This window comes from Rattus norvegicus, chromosome 11 (genome assembly GCF_036323735.1).
Source record: "Rattus norvegicus strain BN/NHsdMcwi chromosome 11, GRCr8, whole genome shotgun sequence".
NCBI lineage: Eukaryota > Metazoa > Chordata > Mammalia > Rodentia > Muridae > Rattus > Rattus norvegicus.
In genome coordinates this window covers 79,193,351-79,219,542 of record NC_086029.1, presented here as the reverse complement: position 1 = coordinate 79,219,542, position 26,192 = coordinate 79,193,351, and the positions used below count along the sequence as shown (strand labels likewise).

General features: G+C 43.6%; 1 protein-coding gene across 4 annotated transcripts in view; it reads left to right on the top strand.

The window, feature by feature from the left end:
• Hacd2 (3-hydroxyacyl-CoA dehydratase 2) overlaps positions 1–26,192 on the top strand; it is a 93,506-nt gene that overhangs the window by 49,433 nt on the left and 17,881 nt on the right. For 3 of the 4 annotated variants that reach the window (NR_175003.1, XM_006248439.5, NM_001402103.1), the window contains one exon: positions 12,838–12,926. Coding sequence is in view for 3 of the 4 variants with exons in the window: in XM_006248439.5 (XP_006248501.2) it covers positions 12,838–12,926 (89 nt within the window). In the remaining variant the exon portion in view is untranslated. Of the gene's footprint in view, positions 1–12,837; positions 12,927–23,530; positions 25,703–26,192 lie in introns of those variants that run through there. The other variant, XM_039088915.2, reaches the window with a different exon arrangement.

Here is a 26,192-nt window from a genome sequence, read left to right as displayed (position 1 = left end):
GCTCTGATGTAGCAGTGGCTCTCTCTCTGATGGAAGTGTCTGTGCTGCTCTGATGTAGCAGTGGCTCTCTCTCTGATGGAAGTGTCTGTGCTGCTCTGATGTAGCAGTGGCTCTCTCTCTCATGGAAGTGTCTGTGCTGCTCTGATGTAGCAGTGGCTCTCTCTCTGATGGAAGTGTCTGTGCTGCTCTGATGTAGCAGTGGCTCTCTCTCTCATGGAAGTGTCTGTGCTGCTCTGATGTAGCAGTGGCTCTCTCTCTGATGGAAGTGTCTGTGCTGCTCTGATGTAGCAGTGGCTCTCTGATGGAAGTGTCTGTGCTGCTCTGATGTAGCAGTGGCTCTCTGATGGAAGTGTCTGCGCTGCTCTGATGTAGCAGTGGCTCTCTCTCTGATGGAAGTGTCTGTGCTGCTCTGATGTAGCAGTGGCTCTCTCTCTGATGGAAGTGTCTGTGCTGCTCTGATGTAGCAGTGGCTCTCTCTCTGATGGAAGTGTCTGTGCTGCTCTGATGTAGCAGTGGCTCTCTGATGGAAGTGTCTGTGCTGCTCTGATGTAGCAGTGGCTCTCTCTCTGATGGAAGTGTCTGTGCTGCTCTGATGTAGCAGTGGCTCTCTCTCTCATGGAAGTGTCTGTGCTGCTCTGATGTAGCAGTGGCTCTCTCTCTGATGGAAGTGTCTGTGCTGCTCTGATGTAGCAGTGGCTCTCTCTCTCATGGAAGTGTCTGTGCTGCTCTGATGTAGCAGTGGCTCTCTCTCTGATGGAAGTGTCTGCGCTGCTCTGATGTAGCAGTGGCTCTCTGATGGAAGTGTCTGTGCTGCTCTGATGTAGCAGTGGCTCTCTGATGGAAGTGTCTGCGCTGCTCTGATGTAGCAGTGGCTCTCTCTCTGATGGAAGTGTCTGTGCTGCTCTGATGTAGCAGTGGCTCTCTCTCTGATGGAAGTGTCTGTGCTGCTCTGATGTAGCAGTGGCTCTCTGATGGAAGTGTCTGTGCTGCTCTGATGTAGCAGTGGCTCTCTCTCTGATGGAAGTGTCTGTGCTGCTCTGATGTAGCAGTGGCTCTCTCTCTCATGGAAGTGTCTGTGCTGCTCTGATGTAGCAGTGGCTCTCTCTCTGATGGAAGTGTCTGTGCTGCTCTGATGTAGCAGTGGCTCTCTCTCTGATGGAAGTGTCTGTGCTGCTCTGATGTAGCAGTGGCTCTCTCTCTGATGGAAGTGTCTGTGCTGCTCTGATGTAGCAGTGGCTCTCTGATGGAAGTGTCTGTGCTGCTCTGATGTAGCAGTGGCTCTCTCTCTGATGGAAGTGTCTGTGCTGCTCTGATGTAGCAGTGGCTCTCTCTCTGATGGAAGTGTCTGTGCTGCTCTGATGTAGCAGTGGCTCTCTCTCTGATGGAAGTGTCTGTGCTGCTCTGATGTAGCAGTGGCTCTCTCTCTGATGGAAGTGTCTGTGCTGCTCTGATGTAGCAGTGGCTCTCTCTCTGATGGAAGTGTCTGTGCTGCTCTGATGTAGCAGTGGCTCTCTCTCTGATGGAAGTGTCTGTGCTGCTCTGATGTAGCAGTGGCTCTCTGATGGAAGTGTCTGCGCTGCTCTGATGTAGCAGTGGCTCTCTCTCTGATGGAAGTGTCTGTGCTGCTCTGATGTAGCAGTGGCTCTCTCTCATGGAAGTGTCTGCGCTGCTCTGATGTAGCAGTGGCTCTCTCTCTCATGGAAGTGTCTGCGCTGCTCTGATGTAGCAGTGGCTCTCTGCTGAAGGTTTAAAAGCTAACCCCCGGTCATCGCTTAGAACATGTGCTTGCGGTACTGGGGCTCAGAACTTCCTAAGCAGCTTGGCTGGGCCGTTGTAGCTTAGTGTCCTATCATTTCAGTCAGTGTCATGGGTCCTGGGCTGGGATTGAAGGGTGACTGATGGCAGGATGGTCCATTTGTTTACTGCTTGACCTCTCAAGACATGATAGTTGGCTTCCTCCTCGTGAGGGAGCCATAGCACCTCTGTGAAGTAGACTATAAAGTCACATGCTGTTGTCCCTGCTTTTTTCTTTGATAAAAGCCTGTTACTAAGTGCACATCACAATCAAGGGGAGAATTAAAGTCTACATCTGAAAGAGAGGAGCATCAAAGACTTTGTGGGCATATTTTAATATCACTTTAGACTTGTTTTGACCTGTTTTTCCCCCTTTTGCTGGAGTTGGGCTTGAGGCATAGAGCATCCTTAGTAAATGATGGCTCTGGTGGTGCTAGTTGAGCAATAGCACGGCCAGGTTAGTTTCTCTTTGTGCTCTAACGTCATGCTTGGGCTACACTTCTCACCCAGTAGTCTTTCTGTGTTTATCTCAGGTCTCTTAGGATACATGGTAGAAGCTAAGTGACCTGAGGACTTGCCACAGCGTCTGGTGTAATGGACAGTCCTTGAGAGCTTAGGAGGGTATGGAGGGCGTATGCTAAATGTTGCTCTTGGACAAGTGGTCTGTGCTCACTGCTCTTAACATTCATTCGCGTACTCAGAACACACATATTTAATACACCCCTTTTAAGTTTTTAACTGTAAGGCTTATTTCCTTTCCTGATACATAAAATTCAGTGCTTATGGGTAGAAGGTTTTTCCTTAAAATAATCTGTGCATAAGGAGGGGGCACTTCTAACACCTCCAACAGAAACAGATATGAAAGGGCAACCGTCTTCCAGCAGCTTAGTTCTATCCCTTGGTGCCACATTTCTGTCTTCTGGATCTTAGCCTGACATTGAGCTGCTACATTTGGGAAGGTGTTTTAAGTGTTACTCATGCACTGTCAGGATTGTAAAAGGAAGTGGATTTTTTTGGATATAAAATAATGATGTTTCAAAGCTATGAACTCTTTCACTGATGGTTCTAAAAATTGTCTAGATAACGAAGTCCACCAGCTTTCCACTATGTCTTTCCTGGTGGTGCTGTTTGTTTTGTGTTCAGAGCATAACTGAAGTACCCTTGCTAGAGAGCCGCTGTTGATTCTGGTATAGTTTTACCTTTTGAATCCCCTCAGTTACCTTCAGACTTGGAGCTCATTTCCCAGATGTACAGGGCAGGGGGATTGCATGTAGCTATTGAAGCCAGAATTCTGACCACTGTGGTTTGAACCACACAGGGATTTGTTTTCTGTGGGTGGGAAATTGGTCTCTCTGCTCTGTTATCCTCACTGTGTGACTTCTGCCTCTGTGCTGTGATGCAGTAGCTACAACAGTGGCAGTTCATGTGGCATCATAGTCATGTCACAGCACAAAGGGGCTGCACAAGCAAACTCTACACAGCATCCTTGAGCTACAAGAGGTTCTGGGAAGCTAGTGTGCCAACACTGCAAACCGTGTTCTGTCCTGGTGATGGGAGGCACAAGGGGGAAACACAAGTGTCTGCCAGAAAGGCTGTGGTCATTGCTAGAGTTGTGAGTTCCCAGCAGTGCGGCACCCGCTGGGTGATTAATAGAATACAGTGGGGTTAGAATACTCAACGTGGATGACTGATCTTATTTGCTAAACTTTAATTGAAGCAAAAACACTGACCTGCCTTTAAGCAGCATACATGATTATAAATCACAGTAATGACCTTGTGTACGTCTCATCTTCTTCCCAGCAAAGTCTTCATTGGTATAAGAACTAGATAATAATAAAGTCTTCAGCATACTATATTTAATTTAGGTTTTTTAAATTGTATGTGTTCAGGTTTTTATTTTTTGTTTAAATGATTGTAAATAGTTTGTTACTGCTGTTTTCATGAAAATTGTACCTATTTTAATGTAATGGCTATTAAAGCAAATCATAGCATTCTTACAGGAATAGGCTTTATTTCCAATATAAAATTAACACATACACGTTGTTTTAGAAAATAAGCTAATATCAAAACCCATGAAGAATGTGAAAATCACCCTTCAGGGTGTCCAGCAAGCTGGTTCAGCAGGTAATAGCCTGGAAGCCTGGTGACCCAAGTTCAAACCCTAGAACTCATGCAAAGGTGGAGGAAGAGAGGCGACTCCACAGTTTCCTTTGCACCCTCTCCTGTGCTATAGTCCACCCCTCATAATAAGAAACAATTACCAGTGTTATCTGTGTTTTAAAATCAAAGGAAACATTTAAAATTATTTGTAAACATGTTCAATATGAATAAATATATTAGTTATGCTAGCTCTTGGCTCAAAAAGTTAAGAAAACCTTGGCTAAATAACTTTATTTCAACTCTATTTAAAAGTAAATATAAGTTAATATTTGATTTCCATTATTCATAGCTGAGAAATGTTAAAGTGGCATTTCTGTGAAATTTGACATTAATAAAGTCTTACTGACTTTGATTTATCTTGTAACAAAAATTACAGCTTCTGCTCAGAGTCTAGGATTTCTCGTTTTTCTCTGAGGCCATTTGTTTATTCTGGAGGAGCTACAACTGAAGTGTTGTCAGAACCGTGGCAGATGATTGATGGGAAGCACCTTTTCTTGCAGTGCCCATTTCAGGCTCTGTGGGAGTGGGTCTTTTGTACCTGAGCACTCCTTTGCCTATTGGTTTTCAAGCTGCAGATACATTCCACCTCGCTAGTTAAAATTAGCCAAGGAATTGTTAGGTTCAAGTTATAATTGCTTTCTCTTCTCCTCACTTTCCCAGCCTCTGCAGTACTTTGACAAGCTTCACTCCTCCTGCAAGCAGTGCTTTCAATGTGCGTCCGTTCTGTGCTGTCGACAGGCACTTTCCATGTTCTGTTGGCCTCCTACTCAGGGAATGCACCACCCCTATGAGTGCAGCAGGGGAACAGCTGCCAAAGGCATGTGAACTGTGCACACTTGCTGTGAATAGCCCTCAGGAGACTCTTTCTTTAATCCCTTTACCGTGCAGTCAAGTTAACCTCAAGTTTTTCTCCATTGGTTGTGGGTTCAAGGTTCAAATAACCTGACTTCTTATCATTATGGGTAAGAGAAAGTGAAAATGCTGTTTTCTGTTGGACTGCTCTCTAATATAATTTATTGTACAGACAGGATTGATACAGTCTAGATATAACACAGTCTAGGGGTCTTGATTGAGTTGGGGCTTTTTCTGCCAGTTAAAGAATTAAAAGACAGGAAAAAAAAATCTCATCACAGCAGGTAGCAGCAGAGAAATCTCAGTTAAGGAAAGGCATTTATTTGGGATTGTGGAAGAGGATACATGCACACAGCAGACAGACATAGGGAGAAAAAGACCCTCTGCAAAGATGATGGGAATGAGGGGAAATGCACGCACGTTTGTTGTGGTGGTGGTTGTGTCCTAAATCAGACTGAATGTGTTCAAGCCAGTCCATCAGCCATGTTGTTTTGTTTTGTTTCGTTTTAAGCCGTCCTGCTTTTGTCTCAAGTAGGGAGGGTGGGGATAAACTGGATTGTCTTGGAAATTTACCCCCTTTATTCCCTGGCCTAGGTCCTTGTCCCTGTTTGTCCGTCTACCGGGAAGTCTGTCTAATTCCTAGTCTCTTGACATCAGAATACTGGAATGTGTTTTGATAAAGAGGAAAAAATGACCATAGTTTCCAATTTTAGTTAACGAATTTATTTTGTTTTGTTTTGGTTTTTTTTTTTTTTTTTTGCTTCTAAATCTGACCCTGTGCATGTCATTATTATAACTACACAAGCTGCAGAGTGAATTCCAAGATTGTGTTTTCTCACATACCCCCATTTTTATAGTGATGCTTACATTAGTTTAATTTTTCAGAAACTAATTCATTAACATGGTACAGCATTCAAACGTTTTTAAGAGGACACTCAGGGAAGTCTCTCCAGCCTCTCAGCACTCCCACACCCCTTTGTGATCTCACAAATGGAGAAGATCAAGTCAGAGAGCTAGGGGCTGTTTATATAATGATTCTTACGTAACAGTCAACTGTCAGTTTTGTTTGGCCTTGACAGTTTTATTAAAAAAAAAATGAAGTGGTCTTTCTGGTGAAAATATATGAGCCATCCACATATCAAAGCTGTGATTAGCAGTTTGGTTTATACACCGGTGCTCTACATGTACACAGACAATCAGATGGGAGCCTGATGCTGAGATCCTGACTTCAATAGAGATTTGAGTAAGCGGCCATGACTTACAACTGGCTTACTATGTGCTCCTATTATTTTTATGGCTTTACCTTTTTCAAAATGACATCCTATTATGGTTTCTTCAGAAATGTTGGGGACACGTGTCCCATGTTTCACGTTAGTCTTTTGCTCTTATTCTGAGGTCAGGCAATGATAGCAGAGACCCCCAAAAGCAAATGAGAGACAAGCTGCTGTTTAATGAAGCTGTCAAAGGCTCCTCCTTCCTTTCAGAAGATGCTGAGCCTTGAACTGAAACCAGTTGTGGGTGCTTTACAGACAAGAAGCCCCCGTAAGTGAAAGAGGAGACTGCTAGTCACAAGCACCTTGACAGCTGCTGTCTGAGGTGGGAAATGGCAGCCGAGAGACCAGTGTGGCAATCAACCAGTTCAGTATACAAGAAGATGGCTCAAAGTGCCAACCCCCTGGTTCCTTGTCAGTTATGGGCTGTATTGTTTTATCTTGTATTGGTCAAGTGCGCCCCACTCCAAGCAAGTGTACCAGCCTCTGTGTCCACATAGGTGTTGCTTTCTCTTTGGTTATGTATTTTCCTTGCCCTGTTTGCCCTCAGCCCAGCCTTCCCCCTATATTTTGGTCCTTGTCCTGGTCCTTCTTCTGCTTTTCCTCCCTGAGTTTTCCTAGTAGTAGGAGGAGTCTACTTCCACTCCAAGAGGCTTGAGAGAGAGACAAGACAGCCTGGCAGCAGTGTAGAAAGGGTCACTTTTAAAGTTCCTTTTTAATATTAGTGTGAAAATGGATCTCCCCTAAAAACGTCAGGGAATATTAGTACTCTAAGATGCATGTGCATCTTGTAGCTGTGCTTTCTAAGTTAGCCTTTGCAATATTTCACCTTCAACCTGACCTTGGCCTTGCTCATATGTGGCCAATCTACCAGCTCCTGTCACCCAGCCTACCTGAGGGCTACTCTAGGCAGAAAGATATCCAGGACTGACTTACCTGCTCTGCAGGACTTAGGAGCTCAGCAAATCCTCATTTCAACAGAAACAGGCAGCTGATAACCAGGTTCTCTTTATACAGCTTACACACATGCACATTCACAAACATATACACTCTGGTGTGCGTATGAGCACACACACACCTACCCTAAACCCTCAGGCCCACAGGCCTCCCTCCACCAAGCTAACTCACCCCACTATCTTCTCTTTCTCACCTCTTATTATTCCCACTGCCCTAACACTGGCCATACCCAGCCTGTTTCTCTTTCTGCTGCCCTGGACTCTTCCAGATGCCTGTGGATATTCTCTCCCTTATTCATAATAAAAACTTTCCCTAATGGAGCAGCTCTTCTGGCACTTTATTTTTACTACGCCTCCTTGCATACAGTTTCTATGTTAGCTTACACAGGCTAGTGTCAGGAACCTCAATTGAGAGAGTCCCCTACCAGACAGGCCTAAGGAAAAGCTTGGGGCATATTCTTGATTGCTGTAGAAGGGCTCTGTGGACTGTAGGCAGTGCCACCCCTGGGCTGGTGTTCTGGGTGCTATAAGAAGACAGACTGAGCAAGCCAAGTAGCAGCACTCCTCCATGGCCTCTGTACCAGCTCTCGCCTCCATGGCCTTCCCTGACCTTCACTGACTTCTTGATGAAGGGCTACAAGTAAGATGAGATAAACCCTTTCCTCCTCAAGTTACTTTTGGTCATGGTGTTTTATCACAGCAATGGAAACTGTAAGACCTTGCTGGTACTTTTCTTTGTTTTTAAGACAGGGTCTTAATCTGTTAGCATAATCTAGCCTTAGACTTCACAATCCTCATGCCTTAGCCTCACAGTACTGAGGTTTCAGACATGTGCCACCAAGTCTTGCTCCTGCTGGCAATTTTGTTAGTTGGCTTCTTGCTTTGAGGTGTTATGCTTGGTGGGGTTGAACATAGGAGTATTATCCAATCACTGATCCACTGAGCGCCATCCGCAGACCCCCTGCTGGTATTCAGCTGGACAGGCATTTTGAGGGTGTGCTTAGACTAGGGCCTGATTAGCCTGTTTGCTTGCTGGTTGTTGAGATATGGTGCAGTGGCACTAAAAGCTGGAGTATAAGACAGTAACTTGGGGAAACAGGTAACTGAGTAATCACCCCACCCCCCTGACTCAGGAGTGCCCAAAAGGGAGGGAAGACGGGGGTGGTTGTCATCTCTCCCAAACTAGGGAACATTAATTAGTTTTTTTGTTTGTGAATAAGATTTAAATATATTGCCAAAAGATGTGTTCTTGGATATTGCTGACGAGGAATACAAATGATAGCAAACTGTTTGAAAGTAATTTGCCAGTGTTTTTAAAAGTCTTAAAAGGTGTTGGGGATTTAGCTCAGTGGTAGAGCGCTTGCCTAGCAAGCGCAAGGCCCTGGGTTCGTTCCTCAGCTCCGGAAAAAAAAAAAAAAAAAGTCTTAAAAACATTCATACTCTTTGACTTAGTACATTTACTCTTGAGAACCTCCCCCAAGGAAAGAATCTCTGAACAAGTCCATGCTCAAAGATTCTAAGTTATTTTTAATAGTATTTTATTCCTTCACTTACTATAGCAAGAAATTTGAGGTAATTTAATTGTCTGATAAAAGGAAAAGGAAAATATATTCACATAAAGAAATAGTAGCACTCAAGATATTTTGAAGGATCTAAGAGAAATATATGAGAAAAAACAGAAGACAAAGAGCACGAGCATTGGAATTTGCGTGATTTTCAGTATGCTCAGAGGGTTGTCAAGAGGCTCAGCCTTGTGGCGGAGTACATACTGCACAAGCCTGACGGCCTGAGTCCAGTCTCAGGAACGTATGTCTATGTGGGGGAACAGAACTGACCTCCACACACATCATATTGTTCCTTCTTACATAGTGATAATAAAGACAAAGGAAAAAATAAATCAATTGTTTTTGGATTTCAAATTTTGTTTCTAAGGAAAAAGTTTCTGATATTTTTATTTAGCATTTTTGAAAGGAAAGCAAATATAATTACTCTTTATTTCCTAGAAAAGGATGCTTAGTGGAATGAAGTTGGGAATTAAGAATCCCTTGTTGGGACAGGCATGGTAGGATACCCCTCTAACCTCAGGCAGATCTCTGTGAGTTTGGGCCAGTCTGATCTACATAACAAGTTCCAGGGTACATGGAATGACCCTGTCTCAAAACGAACAGCAAAACAAAGAATCCCATGTCGGAGACTGGAGAGATGGCTCTTAAGTTTTTTGTTGTTGTTGTTGTTGTTGTTGTTTTTTCTTTTCTTTTTTTCAGAGCTGGGGACCGAACCCAGGGCCTTGCACTTGCTAGGCAAGCGCTCTACCACTGAGCTAAATCCCCAACCCCGAGATTGCTCAGAAGTTAAAAAACACTTGTTTTTGCAGAGGGCCCAGGTTCAGTTCCCCACACCCACGTGACAGCTCACAACCGTCCATACCTGTAGTTCCAGGAGATCCACCATTCTCTCTTACCACCTCAGATGCTAGTCACACAAGCAGAACACTCATACACATAAAATATATAAATCTTTAAAAAATAAAGTAAAAGAATCCCTTGTGGGAGTGTGATGTACCTTGGTGGGAGATGCCTGTCTGCCTGCCTGTATAAGGCCTGGATTCCATCATTGGTGTGGAGTGGGGAAAGGGGACTCTCGTGCCTAGTTCCAGTTTTCTTCTGACCTTTTATTTAAAGTCACACTTCTAAACATTCTGATTTTGGCAACAGATAAGAGTCTTTACGATCCTTGTCATTTGGTTATTAGAAAGCTGTGCCACTGTTACAGAAGAATAAATGGATAGATATTTGGATTATTATAGCATCTTGCATGGTTTGATTAATATAAGTCAGTTCCCTAAAGCTCAACTCTTGCTGGTGAGTCCGAGGAAATCAGTTTGGAGCTTACAACTGTGACACAGCGGCATCTGGAGCACTGCTGGAAACACCGCAGCTCAGCAGCTCAGCAGCACAGCTCATTGGTTAGTGGCCAGACAAGAAGAGCAGAAACAAAGGGACAAAGCCATAGCTTTATGTAGTAAGATGGTCTTTGAGTAATAGCAGGAGGAAGAGGAGATGGAGGAAACAGCAGCAGCTAGAATCGTTCATCTTTCCTTAAGCAACAAATGCTTGCTGTTCATAAAAATGTTAATTCTCCATCTCTTGTAAAAATACTCGAGGTGTTTGTTACCTGGCTAAGTGTTCACTATTGGTTCACTGGTCAGCTTCCTTAGCTGTGTTACATCATTATATAACCATGCACTGCACTCATTTTTATTTGTAATAACATCTCTTTATTGAGATATAATCCACCCATTAGAGTGTTAATGAGTTGTCCAACCACTACCACAGTCAATGTTAGAACATTTTCATTACCCCAAAAGGAAATCTGTTAGCAGTCACTTCCTGTTTCCCCCAAAACTCCTGCCCCAGGTGTGATGGTTTGCATATGCTTGGTCCAGGAAGTGACACTATTAGAAGGTGTGGCCTTGTTGGAGGAAGTGTGTCACTGTGGGGGTGGGCATGAGACCCTCCTCCTTGCTGCCTGGGGATGTTCAGTCTGTTCCTGGCTTCCTTTGGGTGAAGATGTAGAGCTTAGCTCCTCCTGCACCAGGCCTGCCTGGATGACTTCTTATAGCTCAGCATATTATCTTTAAAGGTCATCTGTACTTTGGCATACATCAGTACTTCATTTCTTTTACCTTTTGTTTTACTTTTAATCTGTTCTTTGAGAATGTCAATCATGTGTATCTCTTTATTTCTTATTTGTAGTCATGTGTATAGATGTCTTGTTTACATGTATGTCTGTGCATCACTCATGTGCCTGGTGCTCTCAGAAACCAGCAGAAGGCATCAGATCATCCCCTAGCACTGGAGTTACAGGCAGCTGTGAGCAGCTTTGTTCTAGGAGTGGAACATGGGTTCCTCTGGGGGAACAGCTAATGCTTTTAATTCCTAGGCCACCTCTCTAGCCCTGTTTGTTTGTTTTACTAATTTTTGTTTCTAAGAGCATATCACAGTTTCTTTACCCATTCATCTGTTGATAGACACTTATTGCCCCACATAAACAAGTTTTTATGAGAACATAAATTATGTGTGTGATTGTGTGTGTGTGTGTATCCCAACCTTGAGTTATTTTTTCTTTTTTTTTTTTAAATCTATATTGTGTCAGTGTGCTACATGTGTGAGGGTGACCAAGGAGGCCAGAAGAAGGTGCCAGGTTCTCTACAGCAGAGCTTCCTGGGCAACACACCTAACATGGGGGCTAAAAATAAAACTGAAAAAACAGGAACCATTCTTAACAATGTCCCATCTCCTCAACTCCTGAGTCGGGTTCTTTATATAAGTCCTTGTTCACCTGTGAGTACCCATTGTCCCGGTTTGTTGAAATACACTCATTTTCCTATTGAATTGTCTGACACTCTTAATGAAAAACAAAAGACTGTGAAGGGGAAGGTTCTTGCCAAGCCTCAGTATCTGTTCCATTTACCTGTCTTGTCTCTGAGTTTGTATTTTCTTCCATTTATTCTACAAAGACTTACTGAGACGTCTGTATGCCAGACATTGTTTGACATTCCCATGCTACTTGCTTTGCGGAACCAACTTAGCCCTCTTCAGAGCTTCAAAGTTCCTTTCTTTTTTTTTTTTTTTTTTTTTTTTTGGTTCTTTTTTTTCGGAGCTGGGGACCGAACCCAGGGCCTTGCGCTTCCTAGGCAAGCGCTCTACCACTGAGCTAAATCCCCAGCCCCTCAAAGTTCCTTTCTTAAAACCCATTGTTAGCATGATAATAGCATCCCTTAAAGAGCTATAAAGTACTTTCCTGTGGCCCTAAGCCTGGGGTGACAGGTGGAGTTCCATCTGACTCTGGCCTGGTCTTTGGCAAGTTGTAATGTCCTGCTGTACAGCAGACCGTATTTTAGTATTTTGGGGAGCCTGGAGAATAGAGATGGTGCAAGGTAGCCCAGTGACTGTGCTGAAGATGAAGTTTGTTTTAAAGCAGACACTGACTGAGATGAAGGCTCCTGGCAGGTAGAGTTTCTCATGTTCACTTTCAGGTGTCTAGCAAGTAAGAATAGGCATTGGCCATTGTGACGTCCAAGGGAATCTGAAGGGCTGCTGGTTTCCAAATCTTATTTTAGATGCAGTTTCATGCTAGTTTAAAGTCTGTTTGTAGATCATGGTTTATTTGGGTTTTTAAATAGTTATAGGAGGCAAGCATGCTACGTGACAGTGGTGGCTTGTGTCTAGGTAAGGGTTATGGTTGTAAATTTGAAGCCAAAGAAGTATAAAGTTAACAGAATTAGATTATTTAAAATAAAGATGTTCTAGTGTTATAAACTAACTGTATTAGAGGAATACATTGAAAAATTTGTTTTAAAGATAATAAACTTTGATTTTGCTAGGCTTGTTGGCAAAATACTCAAGGTCGATATCCAGGAACTTTCAACATTTATTAAACACTCGAAGGACTGATTTCCTGCTCATGGTTGCTTAGGGAGGGATCATGACAGCCATATTAGAAAGTAAACCATTGGCATCTCCTACTTTAGTGGCTTGGATTTATTTGTAAGTATTAAAAACCCTGTAGCTTTAAGAAAGGGTAGCCATTCCTCAGTTGTCTTGAACACTGTTTGCTTTGTGGCAGGAACAAAGGTTTTAGTGGTGAATGTATTGCCAGATTCAATTTCTAGCCACATAGGTAGGTTTCAGTTGCTAGAGATGGTGTTGGCTGTAGACATTTAAATTGGAAAGTTTTGAAAGCATATTGTGTGATAAGACTTAGTAAAGCACCTCTATTTACACATCCTAAATTTCTTACAGGGATTGTGCCATCTTCTGTTGTCCTGACTTCTTTCCAGGTGATGTCAAGAGTTTTCCTAATATGGGCAGTGACCCATAGTGTCAAAGAGGTGAGTAAAATTACGGGGAACAGGACAGTCACCAGGGGGCTTTCTCCCACATGTCTGCTGTGGCTGAAATCAGATCTCCAGATCATTTCAAAGTAACCAAGTAAGCTGATGTCTGCTGTTGCATTTGGGTCAGACATGGAAAACATACCCTGCCTGCCTTGTTGCTCAGTAGAGAGCTGGATCAGCTGAAGACCTACAGTCTCAGTTCCCATGGAGGTAGGGTGTGCATAGCATCACACCTCAGCTGTATACTTGGTGTCTGTCTGTAGCCAGCATGTTGGCTTCTGCATTTGGAGAGAATGGGGAACACTGGCTTACTCTCGGAGCTCTTCTGTTTTCATGGGACCAGGAAAGGCAAGTTTGTTTCCAGCTACTGGTCGGGGTTAATGGCACTGCCATATGTGTCAGTATGGATGGCTCATACAGGGTCTGGGGTCCAGGAACACCCAGTGCCAGACAGAACTCTGGTGTGAGTCCTTAACAAGCTCTGGTTGGGGTTCACGTTCTGAGGTAGACTCTGCTGTCCCCAGTATTAGTTCTATCCCATGTCACCTAGAGGGGACTTTTGGCAGGTGCAAGATTTGTCTCTGACTTATAGTTTCTTCACCTGTCAGAGTCGGCATGGGATCCCTTGGGGCTCTGGAGACCACCTATCTATTAATATTAATCTCTGCTTCTTTGTCCTTTATTCTGAAATCCCTGCTAGAACTTGGTGTTTGTCAGGATTTATTTTGACAGTTTCATTTTTATTTCAACTAATGAGGCTGTTTAAGCTTCCTTTAAACCGGCCCGTGACATACATGTAGAAGTGCACGCAGCTGATGAGTTCCTGGGCCAGGCTTAGACAGCTGGATTCCTAAGATGTCATACTTACAGCCACATGGAGTCAGCGGACCCACGGACTCTCCTTCTTAGTCAGTCTCTCCATCCCTGCAGCTGTCTAAACTTACTGTGTGGGGAGAGTGCAAAATAATTGTGTACCTATTTTTAAAACAACATTTAAAAAACTAAAAGAAAAAAAATCTAGTATTACAAATAGCTTTTTGTTCTCATTCTTAGCTCTTAACAGAGTTAGAAAAATTGTGTTACTTATAATACCAGAGTCCTTTTTATACATATTTCTTTGTGTATTTCTTCCTCCTACACTTTTTTAGTTTTTACTATAATATTTTTCATTATAACCAGTAACTCCTAATTTTATTCACCAGTATTTTCAAGTAACCTAGTCTTTCCTCGTTGGACCTCAGTTGTATCCTTTTGTCTCCAGTGCTAGGGATTGAACCCAGACCCTTGTTCGTGGTAGACAAGCATTCTACCACTCTGCCACCTCCCCAGCCTCATGTCACCCTTGTATTTACTCTTCCCACACGCTCCTTGAACTGAACTATGGTCCTGACCCAGGCCTCCTGGGTGGTTAGAGGCCTCTATCACCAGGCCTGGCTTCTTCCTTAGGTCTTAAATGGGTGGTTATGTGGTGTCAGTGAATGAGATGCAGCTGTGGCGTCACTTTGCCAGTGCAGGCGGATATTGATTATTTCAGCATTGATGCCTCATCTGCTTCAGTGACCACTCTCCTGCTTGTTAAGATGGTTGCCAAAGTAGGTGGGCAAGCACCCAAAAATGCTTGCAGTTCAAATGAAGCAATTCTGTAAGATTCCCAGATTTCCTAGACAGACCACTGACACAGATTGTCTAAAAAGCCATTAAATGTCTCTGTAGATTACAGGTGCTGGCCTTGCCACCATCTCCTGTAAGCGGTGGCCCGCCAGGTGTGAGGACTTGACATTTAGCAGGTAGTTTCCAATATAATCACACACTTGAGTGTTATTGTATGTACTCATTACAGATGCATAGTCACAATTGTCTCTCTGCAGCCAGTGTGAACCAGTTTCTGCTAACATTAACATGCCATTTTCAGAAGAAACTAATGTAAATTTCACCATCTCTTTGCCACCTCTTGGAGCTCCGCATCTTTCGTTTGCTGCACCCAGTTGATCAGCTGACTTACGAGTTTCTTGAGTAAATAGAGTTGGTATTTTTGCTGACCCAGGATCTCATTTCATTTCTCTGGACCAAACCGTTCATGTGTCATTTTGTTGATTCCAGTACATTTCCTGCCCTGCCCCCATTCCACCCTCAGTTTGCCTGACAGCAAAGTTGACAAGCCTGATTCCGTGTTTTCCGAGCTGGGCTGCTTGTTCTCTGTCACCTCTTCCTAAGCCCCGTGTCTTAGCCAAATGCTATGTTTCTGTCTTAACGTTTCTTAGAAGTTGTAGTTCTATTTGCTGTGTCCAACATTGCTTATGGCTTCCCTTCCATTTCCTGAAGTATCTGAAAAGTAACTATCTTTGTCTTACCCAGCTGTGATTGTGGGAACCACGTAACTAATGTATCTGCTTTTATATCTCTCAGTTTCCTTGTCACCTTGTTCCCCAAAGGGGACAGCGAGAATTACATTCTCTGTGGGCTTGATTCTTTCTCTGCCTTCTATGCTCATTCCCCTTGGTATTTTGTTTTGTGTGTTTGTTGTTTTGTTTTGTTTTTTTTAAGACAGGGTTTGTCTGTATAGCCCTGGCTCTTCTGGACCACACTGGCCTCAACCTCACAGATTCACCTCCCTCTGCCTTCCAAGTGCTGGGATTAAAGGTGTGTGCCACTGCTCTCCTGCTCCTCTTGGTTTATTGTTTTGGTTTTGATTGTTGTTTCCTGGAATTTTTTTATGCCAAGGTAGAGCTCATAAACCTTTCAAGATCTAACTTTCATATTGAAGTATATCCCCACCCCCATGGGTCTCTCCTTTTTTAAAAAAAACAAAAAAGCAAACAAACAAAAAGGCTCTTATGTAGCCCAGAGTCTTTGACCCTCCTGCTTCTACCTCCCAAGGTGCCACCATATCCAGCTTGAGGTTTTCCTTTTAGGAGACCTTATAAGACCTATATTCTCTCTTGCCATTTTAATTCTTTACCCCTGGGATACCAGTCACATCGGTGCTGTAATGTACATTGTAGAAGAACTAAAGGTGATCAGAGAGTGTTCACTTAAACACTCCTCACTTGACACCATAGTAACAAGGATGTCGACATAAGTATCTTAGGTAGGCCTGATGGAGCTCCACCCCAGGGATCAGAGGCAGGCTGATTTCTGTGAGTTTTAAACCAACCAGAGATACATAGACCCTATCTCAAAAAAAAAGGTCTGATACTGAAGCCTTTTTTTACCTAATGTACCAAATACTCACCTCCTTGTACAGAGATGTGCAGTGAACAAAGCAAGGCTGAGGCACAGCAGCCAGCGTGGAAGTGAGGGAGGTCGAGGAGGCAATCCACAGCTCCAGCTGACCTGTTTCCTTTCTGAAACGTCTTTCTGCCCAGGATCTGAACTGGCTGGTCAACATCTGGCCTCTGCTGGTACTTGCTCCGCACTCTGTCTGGGTCTGAGTGTGAGTCTCTCATTGAACTGAGTCAGGACCAGCATCCTGGAAGTGAACTGCAGTGGGCATGAGTTCTCTTTCTGTTCCTCACATGACTCCCCTTCAGAAACAAAACCCCACATATCCTTGCTTGTTCCTGAAACAGCTAAGCTTGGCCTCAGACTCCTAGACACATAGCTAGACCACAGTTAGTTTCTGTCCTTGACTCGGCCCTCCGCCAAAGGCCCCTCGCATCTTCCTGAATCTTTAGAGCCAGAGCACCATGATGCTCCTCCAGTAGAAGCCCCCGGTCTTCCGTGAAAAACAGTTGGGGAAGTTCAAGGCTGTTGTTTTGGCTTCAGCCAAATAACTTTACTGGAGGTGATCTTTGTAAAATAAAACTAAACCTCAACGACAGAACCTTAACTCTTGTTCTTACTGTTTGCCACAACTGGAACAAAGGTTGCTACCCCACACTCTCTGGCACCTCTTTGTGGCACACTGCCGGCCTTCCTGACGTTTACTCTCCTGTTCTTACTGTTCGTCAAGGGGCTTACAAATGCCGAGGTCGGTATTAAGAAGTTAGTGTCTGATGCCTTATTATTATACTAATTATTGTTTTCATACATTATAATTGACAGAAGCTTTGTCATTTGTTCTTGGCTGCTGTCTCTGAGGTGGTAGACTTGGCTCCCCATTAGAGTTTGGTAGCTAGAGAGGCAAAGTTGGACTTCTAAGTCCTGGGTCTTCACCCCACATCACAGTTGGCTTCCTACTAGGATTGGAAAATGCTGCATGTGTTGTCCTCATTGTCCCTAGGCTGACTTGTCATTGCCTGGCAGAGTAGAGAGCCCTCACCGAAGATCCAGGACTGTGCTTCCTATTCAACGCCTCAGTTTGCTGTGTCCATATTGAGGTGTGATTCTTCTGTTTCATCATCTGCTCACCTTGTGCAGATCAGGAGGGAGCCTCCTCTCAGGGCTTATCAGCAGCACTTTGCTTCTGGGTTTTCGTCTTGTGCATTTTGTTTCCTTTTTAGTTACAGGTGTTTAATTAGTTTCCCTTCTGTTGCTGTGACAAAAACACCTTGATGAAAGCAGCTTTAAGGGAGAAAGGGTTTTCCACCTACAGTTCCAGACAGCATGCTGACATTGAGGGTGAGTTAAACAGGAACATGGAAGAGCTTGTCATAGCCAGTCAGTAGCAGAAAGAGAATAAATGAATACGTTCTTGTACTCAGTCAGCTGGTGCTACTCGCAGTGGCTTCATCCCCCATACCAGTAGCAATTAAGACAGTCCTCCATAGGCATTTCCACAGGCCAACTCCCTCTAGAACAGGGCCTCTCAACCTCACTAATGCTGGAGCCCTTCAATACAGTTCCTCATGCTGTGGTCCCCCAACCATAACATTATTTTTGCTGCTACTTCATAATTTTGCTACTACTATGAATCATAAAATATTTTTGGAGATAGAAGTTTGCCCAAAGTGTCATGATCCACAGGTTGAAAACCACTGATTTAAACAATCCCTCATGCAGACTCTTCTAGAGATCCTAGGTTGTGTAAAGCTAATTAACTACAAGGTCTCCTGTCTCCCAAGCTGGCCTTAAATTCCTGTATAAACTCTTTCTCCTTCCATCCCTACCATGAGAATCGTGACCCCAGGTGCATGCCGCCATCCCTGGATTTATACAGTGCTTGGGGTTGAGCCCAAGCTCTCAAACATGGTGGGCAAGCATCCTCCTGACGGAGCTCTCCCCAGTCCTACTTCTCAAGTTTTGTTACTGCTCTCATGGCTCAAGGATGAATCTCTGATTCATGGGCTTTAGAGTACTAAGTTACACTTAGGATTCATGAACCATTTGGACCAGAATTACGAAGAATATTTATTTAAAATGCAAATTTTAGGTCCCACTCCACACTTGACAGAGGATATCTGAAACCAGGGCCAAGGAATTATCTTTTAGATAATCTGAATTCTAAGCTTTGAGAAATGCTCTAAAAATACCTGTGTTTTGCTGGCCTCACCTCTTGTCTCAGTTCTCATTACTAAACCAAGATGGGGGGGTAGGTGGAGGGGGGAGAGAGAGAGAGAGAGATTAAGGAAGTATACTATAAGGGGGCAGGTTGCTCAGTGACTGGAGTGCCACTGGCCATCTCTTTTTTAAAGCTTGTGTACATAGGATATTTTAATCAAGAATCAGCAGATAGATATTTTTAAATGCTATATTTGAATCATACTAGAAAAACTATTTTTTTTAGATCAAAACATTCTAGTAAGTTTTTCTCAAATTCTAGTATATGCAAAAATAGACTAGAAATTTTGTTAGAATTTATATTTTGTTTTTTAGAGATATAGGGTTGGTTTTTTTTCTGGGTGTGTTCCTAACCTGCTCTCATGTGCATGGCCGTACATATAGACGCACACACATAGACACACTCTCATGTGCATGGCTGTACACACAGATACACACACCCTCTATGTGCACAGCTGTACACAAAGACACACTTTTTTTTATTTTAGAAGATTCATTTAGATATGTTATGTGTGTGGAGTATTTTTTGTCTGCATGTGTGTATGTGTGTGCACCACATATGCACATATGGCTTATCCAACCTTAAAGAGGGTTGGCTCCCCTGGAGCTAGGATTGTGGGTGCTTGGGAGCCACCATGTGGGTGCTAGGAGCTGAACCTGGCTCCTCTGTTGTGGCAGCAGCGTTGTCAACCACAGAACCACCTCCCCGGTCCCACACACCCACCTCTAAAGCATAAAATAAGGGCTTTCAAAGCTTTCATTCTTTCCAAACTTCCAAAGAAAAAGCTACATGCTTCTGATACATGGTGGCATACCAAAGGAGGAATTAGGGTACACAGAAGTGATTTAGGATCAGAATGTACTGAAACTTTGCAAGGCAAATATCTGGCGCATGTCAGAGCTCCTTTGAGCATCCTGCTTTTGGAGGCAGGGGCGGGGGTCTTTCCGTTTGTAGCTCAGGTGTTTTATCTCTTGGGCTGGCTCCACTGGGCTTTTGCACCTTTTCTCAGCAGACATTCTACATCCTGATATGTAAGTTAACTTCTTTACCACTGACAGAAATACCTAGGAAGTCAGGGTTCTATAATTCTCCAGTATTACATCCCTATACAAATTTCAGGCATTCTGACTCCTCAGGAGAGAAGTCAGTGGCTGGGATAGGAATGTAGCTAAAGTGCTTATCTAGTATGGAATAAGTCTGGTTCATGAACTGGGGATAGAAACTTATGGATTCAGAAGTATCAGGAGTTCAAAATATTCATCAGCTATATATAGGGATTTGAAAGTTAACTTGAGATACTTAAGATCCTGTCTCAACAACAATAGAAGGTCAGTGGTGGGCTGGAGAGACAGCTCAGCAGTTAAGGATACTGACTTCTGGGCTGAAGAGGTAGCTCAGTAGTTAAGAGCACTGATACTGCTCTTCCGAAGGACCTGGGTTCAATTCCCTGCACCCACATAGCAGCTTACAATGGTCTGTAACTCCTATTCCAGCAATCCAATACCCACACATAGACATACATACAACACCAGTGTACATAAAATAAAAATTGTGTGTGTGTGTATATGTGTATATATGCACACACATACACAAAAAGAGTACTTACTGGCTACTATTCCTGAGGACCTGAGTTCGGTTCCAGTCCCCACATGATGGTGATGCTCACAGCTGGTCCCAGAACTTTCTAGTTTCCATAGGCACCACATTCACATCCAGGTGAGCTATAAAATAAACATAAATAAACTTGAAAAAAAAGTGGTCAAAGCTGGAGAAATAGCTCAGCGGTTGAGCACTGACTGCTCTTCCAGAGAGGTCTTGAGTTCGATTGCCAGCAACCACATGAGGCTTACCATCTATAATGTTATCTGATGCCTTCTTCTGGCCTGCAGGTGTACATGCGGGTAGAGCACTCATAAAGTAAATAAATCTTCTGGTGACCTCCCTAGGGGTTTCCTCCCACCCCAGTACTGGTTGGTAGATTATAGGACGGCAGAGGCTACAGCAGAGCCATCTGAGATTCCTAACTGAGGGACATCACGTAGAGACAGTCCTAAGCTGGTGGGCTCCAGAGATCTCTATTTCATACTTAAAGAATTACAAAAATCCATAGAATTCCTTTAAACCACTTAAGTGTAATTCTTGTGTAGTTTCTGGCGTTTTCTCCATATAGTGTCTTTGCGGTTTAAAGGAAACTGAAGAGGAAAGTCAGTCAGGGCTTCCAGAGGAGACAGGACTCCCTCTCATGTGTCTGGTTGTGAGGTGTGGAAATACAGCTGCTTCACGCTGAGTTCTAGTGTTGTAGAACATGGAGGCTCTCCACAGGTCATATACATGAGGAGGTGACGATTTGTCTGAGACTTTTCTTCTCCTCCCTGCCTCTGCCTCACAGTTGTGAAGTAAGAGTGTATGTGAACATGGTGGAGGGAATTTTCTCTTTCTTCCTCCCTGATCCCCTTCTTTTCTGTTCTTTTTTGCTGGTCCTCCAGTGAGGTACAAAGTGCCCATGCTATCGCTGAAGGGTTCATAGCTTCTTTCCTGTGGCTGCACATGTGCCTTGGCCATGTCGTGGCCTTCCCAGCAAATAATACCCACAAGCTTAGTGAGGCAGGCAGGCAGCAGCTTTGTGTCCTTACTGCTCAAGGAGGTGAGGCACTGTGCTTAGAGCGTGTCGTCGTCTTCTGAATGCTGTGCCTGGACTATGTTGGTCTCTTGTGCCCTTCCCACAGTGATAGCCCGTGCATCTCGTTCTGCTGAGATACAACTCAGTATCCTCTAGTCCCCTTGAAAGCTACGCATCCAGCGCTCCCCATTCCACCTCTTCCCTGACTTTCTATTTAGGTGCTCCTGTAGGTGGGCGCACATCACCTTCACTTTTAAAATTAGCCCACTCCTAGGGCAAACTTCATCACTTGGTTGTTAATCAGGCACTGTCGAGCTTCAGACAGCTCTTGGGTAAAAGCAGCACACCAGAACATCATTTCCACATCTGGTAACCGTGGGCACTTAGTGATTATGCTTCTTATCTGCTGGCTAAATTCTTCTTTTGCCATTGCCTATCTTGGGTGATTGTGGCAAAATCAAAATGTCTTATTTTTCTCTCAGTTCTCTGCTTACTACTTTCTAAAATTGTACTTCAGAATAAGGTAGATACTTAGATTCATTATGCTTGGCCTAGGTTCACTTCTGCCATTTCATGTTCTCTCTTCCTCCCAAGGTCTTAACCACCTCAATTCCTGTCAGACTCCACTAGAGCACATGTCATTTAAAATAGAGTGTCCTCTGATAGTTTAGTCAGTTGTTTGTTTAAAAACTACATCCATCATTGTAAACTGTTGCAAGTTAGCCTCACTCCATGCAGAGGGCAGCCCTCCTCATTAGGTCAGAGCTGAGTAAGTTCAAGCTCTTCAAGGCAGGAAAATGACTGCTTCTTTAACATCCATCTGTCTGTTTCTGTTCTGGAGCCCACGCTGCACCCCACATGGTCCTCATTCAGGTGAGTTCCCCAGCAAACGTCAGCACGTGAAGCTCCTCACACCAGGTAACAGTCTGACACACAGCATCCCCAGGTGTCTGGTTCAGCATGAGGAGAGACAGCTACACTGGGTCGTTTGTCCAGAAGCCTATACAGTTGTCTTCATTCTGAGAAATGTCATTCAGAGGAGGGAGGTCTGGGGCTGACAGGAAGTGCACTGCCCACTTTGCTGAGGTCTCTGGGAAGCAACTTGCTCTGGCCTGCCCTGGCAGTTCCAGCCCTTTCAGGCCAAAAAGCAACCCCTTCTTTCTCATTGCTTCTGGTACCAGATTTGAGGGTATTTTGCGCATTTTGCATTTTAGTCTCTTAAAATACTAGTGGCTCTTCCACATAATGGCTATTATGAAAGCATCTGTGCAGCACCCTGCATTTTTCCTGGGTTTGAAAGTTATGACAAAGTAGCTTATTGTTGGAACATGTTTTCTTCAGGCATATGCACTATTGGATAATGTCAACATAGGCAGTGTAGCTATCTGTCAGTAGCAGGCAGCGTTCGGGGCAAATCTGGTCCCTTACAGTCCAAAGATGTTTGACTTTTGACATGAAGGACACAAGAGTGAAAAAAGAAGTGTTACTTGGACTTAATAGTCTCCCAAATAAACAAATGGAACTGTGATGGCTGGGGCAGCCTGAGCAACGCATGAGAGACAAAGCATGTGTCCGTCCCAGAGCTCTGCCTACAGTTGTGATATCAGTGAGAGTCGTTAGCAGTGACCTCCAGCTCTCCTTAGACACATTGATAGAGCCTTAGACACATTGATAGAGCAGTATTTCTTTCATCCAGTTAGACTTTCATGTGGGCTTTAATCATGCTTTGTAAATGACCATGATACATTTTCAAAAAGCAGTCAGAAAACACAGGAGTGCTTGGTACGTTGTTTTTCAACTAAAGGACTGCTAATTTTAAACAAATCCCCACTAGTGGAGGTGGCTTTTCATGGTCCTCTCCCTAGCTGATGCACAGTTGGGTCTGATGGTCAGGCAAAAGACCACAAGGGCCTCACCCTTCAGAGAGGTTGTTCACCCGACTGACGGCATATCCCAGATTCCCCCTTGTTGAGAAGCATGTCACACGCCTTTTCTCTCCAACTTGAGTTAAGTGATGCCAGTGGAGTACAGTCAGCATTGTTATTACCTGCATGAATTTAGAGAGCCTTGTTTCCCACTGTAAAAGTTAGGTGATTGGCGTGCATCGTGAGCATTGCTAAAATATGTCAGCAAAGCCAAGAGAAGTTAAAAGGTTTGACCTATAAAAGTGCTTTTAAACAGGAGTTTCTACAGTACAGTGAATAGCATTCTTAAAACATTGATTAATATTCATTTGGAAACTTTTTAGTATGTGGCAAGAACTTTCTCTTCTCTGGCAGAGCAGTCCCTTAGAGCTTTTTTCAAAACACAGTTATTTTGAAGTATGAAGGAAAACATCGTAAGAATCCTGGTGCCTTTTACCTCTTGAGAGCCATCCTGCTCAGCAAACAGTCAGGTGACTATCCATTGGCCATCCTGTGGCCCACAGAGGAACCTGAAAGTTACTCCTTATGCTTCTAGAAAAGACATATGAAGTGTACATACCCTCAAGTGTTTAGGAAAGAGGGCCTAGTAACCATTTTTACTTTACCTTAGCAGAACACCCATGTTCAGACTGCCATTATAAGTGGTGATATATCATAAAAGAAGTAAGGCATATTACCAAGTTGTCTGCCTTTTCCAGAGAGGACTCTTTTCAAGTCTGGTAAAACCCTGGTAAGACGGACTTGATATGTGTGTGCATGTGTGTGTGCATGTGAGTGCGTGTGTGTGAGTGTGCATGTGAGTGTGTATGTGTGCATATATGTGTGTGTGTGTGTGTGTGTGTGCACGCATGTGCAGGCTTCTTTGCATAACGTGGGGAACTAATCGCTAATATTCTAGGCTTTATCCATGGTGGGGCTTTAACTTTGTTCTTTTCAGATAGCTGCCATAAATGTTTGTTTTAAGCCTGACACTTTCTCTGCTTCTCCCTTTTACCTTTTGCTCTGGCTCTACCAAAATAGCCTGAGTTTGAAAGTTTTGTCTCTTGAGTTCAGGACTTCAAAGGACAATGCACTTTGTAGCTCTGGAGAGCCCAGAGCTTTTCAGATGCTCCACTGCATTACCTCACCTCTGGAGGAAGGCTCAGCTGGTGACTTAGGGACTGGGGAGTGCAGGCCCCCTCATAAAAGCAGCCAGCATATGCCTCAGCTAGTCATTGCCTGCCAGATCCAGTCTGAGAAAGAAAAGGCAAAAATCCAGACATTAAATTTCACATTAAAATGTGAAATCTACCAATTAAAAAAATAAAAAAACTAGTTCAAATATTTTTAACACACTGTATGAGTTCAAACAGAGCATCCATGGAGAGAGGCCACTGGGTGCTGTTCTTATTTCTGCTCTAAGAGCTTTTGTTTGTTTGTCCTTTCTTTTGAAACTTTGCACAGAATAAATACTCACATATATGATGCCAGTTTTTTGTACTCTAGTGTCCAGATGTTGTATGTCTGACAGTGAAAAAGCCCCTTGACAAGTACAGCTGGCAGACTGTGGTGTAAGTGTCCCCAAGCTCTTTCTTTAGGGTCATAGCAACTTGATGCTAGGAACATTGTTCTCTGAGCTGTTGTTACTGTACTTAGAGAAACGTGAGCTCATAGGATACTTATATTGGATTAGATATATGGGACTGCATATGACCCATTCTAATAGAATCTTGCACACGGGTTATATTGAGGGTCACAGCCGTATGAAAGCTCTCAGTAGGAGACTCAACTAAGACTGAGGAAAAATGTTAGCAAAGGCCAGCAGCCAGTGAAAGCCATACAACCACTGTATGATCCCAAAGGCAAAAGTCTCCATACTAGGAGTCCAAGATTCAGAGAGGGTAAGTAACTTGCCTCCAAGAAGTACATCTAAGAAGTCTGAAGGTCTTTTTCCTTTCAGAGTTGCAGTTGGAACCAGACACAGTGACATTGTGCTGAGGCTAGCCTTCTTGGGTATTTTCATGCATTCTAGAAAATGGACTGGGTACATAGAAAGCCATAAAGCTAGACAAATGGAACACTGTAGATTCAGAGCTGCATGCCTGGCTATGCCGTGATGCAGAATTGATTGTGAGTTGCTTGTCGAATGCATGCCCATTATGTTTTCCTTAGTGCATGTTCTGCAGAAAAGTTGATTTTGTACCCAAGAGTGACTTGGTAGAACAAGATCATCATCCACATCAAAAGTAACCCACTGGACTGATGATACGGCTTAGTGAGTAAGGCTACCTACCCACCACCCAGGCCCTACATGGTATCAAGAGAACTGATACTCGGAAGGTCTCCTCTCACCTACACACACACACACACACACACACACACACATACACACAATCTTTTCCTTCATTGTGTTTGTTTGTGTTTGTTTGCTTTTTAAGTAGTCCTAGGCTGGAGAGATGGCTAGATGGTCAAGAGCCCTTCCAGAGGACTCAAGTCCAATGCCCAGCACCCACACGGCAGCTCACAACTGTCTGTCACTCCAGTCTCGGGGGATCTGAAGTTCTCTTCGGCCCTCTATAGATAGTATATACACATGGGACACAGTCGTGCATGCAAGCACCCACACATATAAAATAGCAAATGTTGGCTGGGTAGGGTGGTTCATACTTGTAACCCTAACCAACACTTTGGAGGCTGAGACAGGAGGATTCTAAGTTTGAGACTAACTTGGGCTGTATAATGAGACTGTGTCTCAAAGTGTTGCCAAAAAAAAAAAAAAGAAGAAGAAGAAGAAGAAGAAGAAGAAGAGGAGGAGGAGGAGGAGGAGGAGGAGGAGGAGGAGGAGGAGGAGGACAAGGAGGAGGAAGGTGAAGAACCCTTAGTTATTGTGTTACAATGGTAAGAATGTTTCCTTTGTCGCTGTAAGTTGGAAAAAAGTATGTGTGGATAACTAACACATTTTTCTCACCTCTAAATGGGGTAAATAGTGATTTTAAAAAATTACTTAGTTCATATTTTCCACTAAAAATAATAGTATTTTAGTCAAACATGCTGACACATGCCTTTAATCCCAGCACTCGGGAGGCAGAGGCATGTAGATCTCTGGTAGTTCAAGGCCAGCCTGGTCTACATAGTAAGTTCTAAGATAACTAGGACTATGTAGAGAGACTCTGTCTCAAACAAAGAAAGATATTTTCTGGTTTGTCATGTATCCTGTCATGGATTTACTCATAAAGAGTACCTTAGTATATGAAGTTGTCATGTTAAAGGATAAAGAACCCAAACGTCTGCACCTT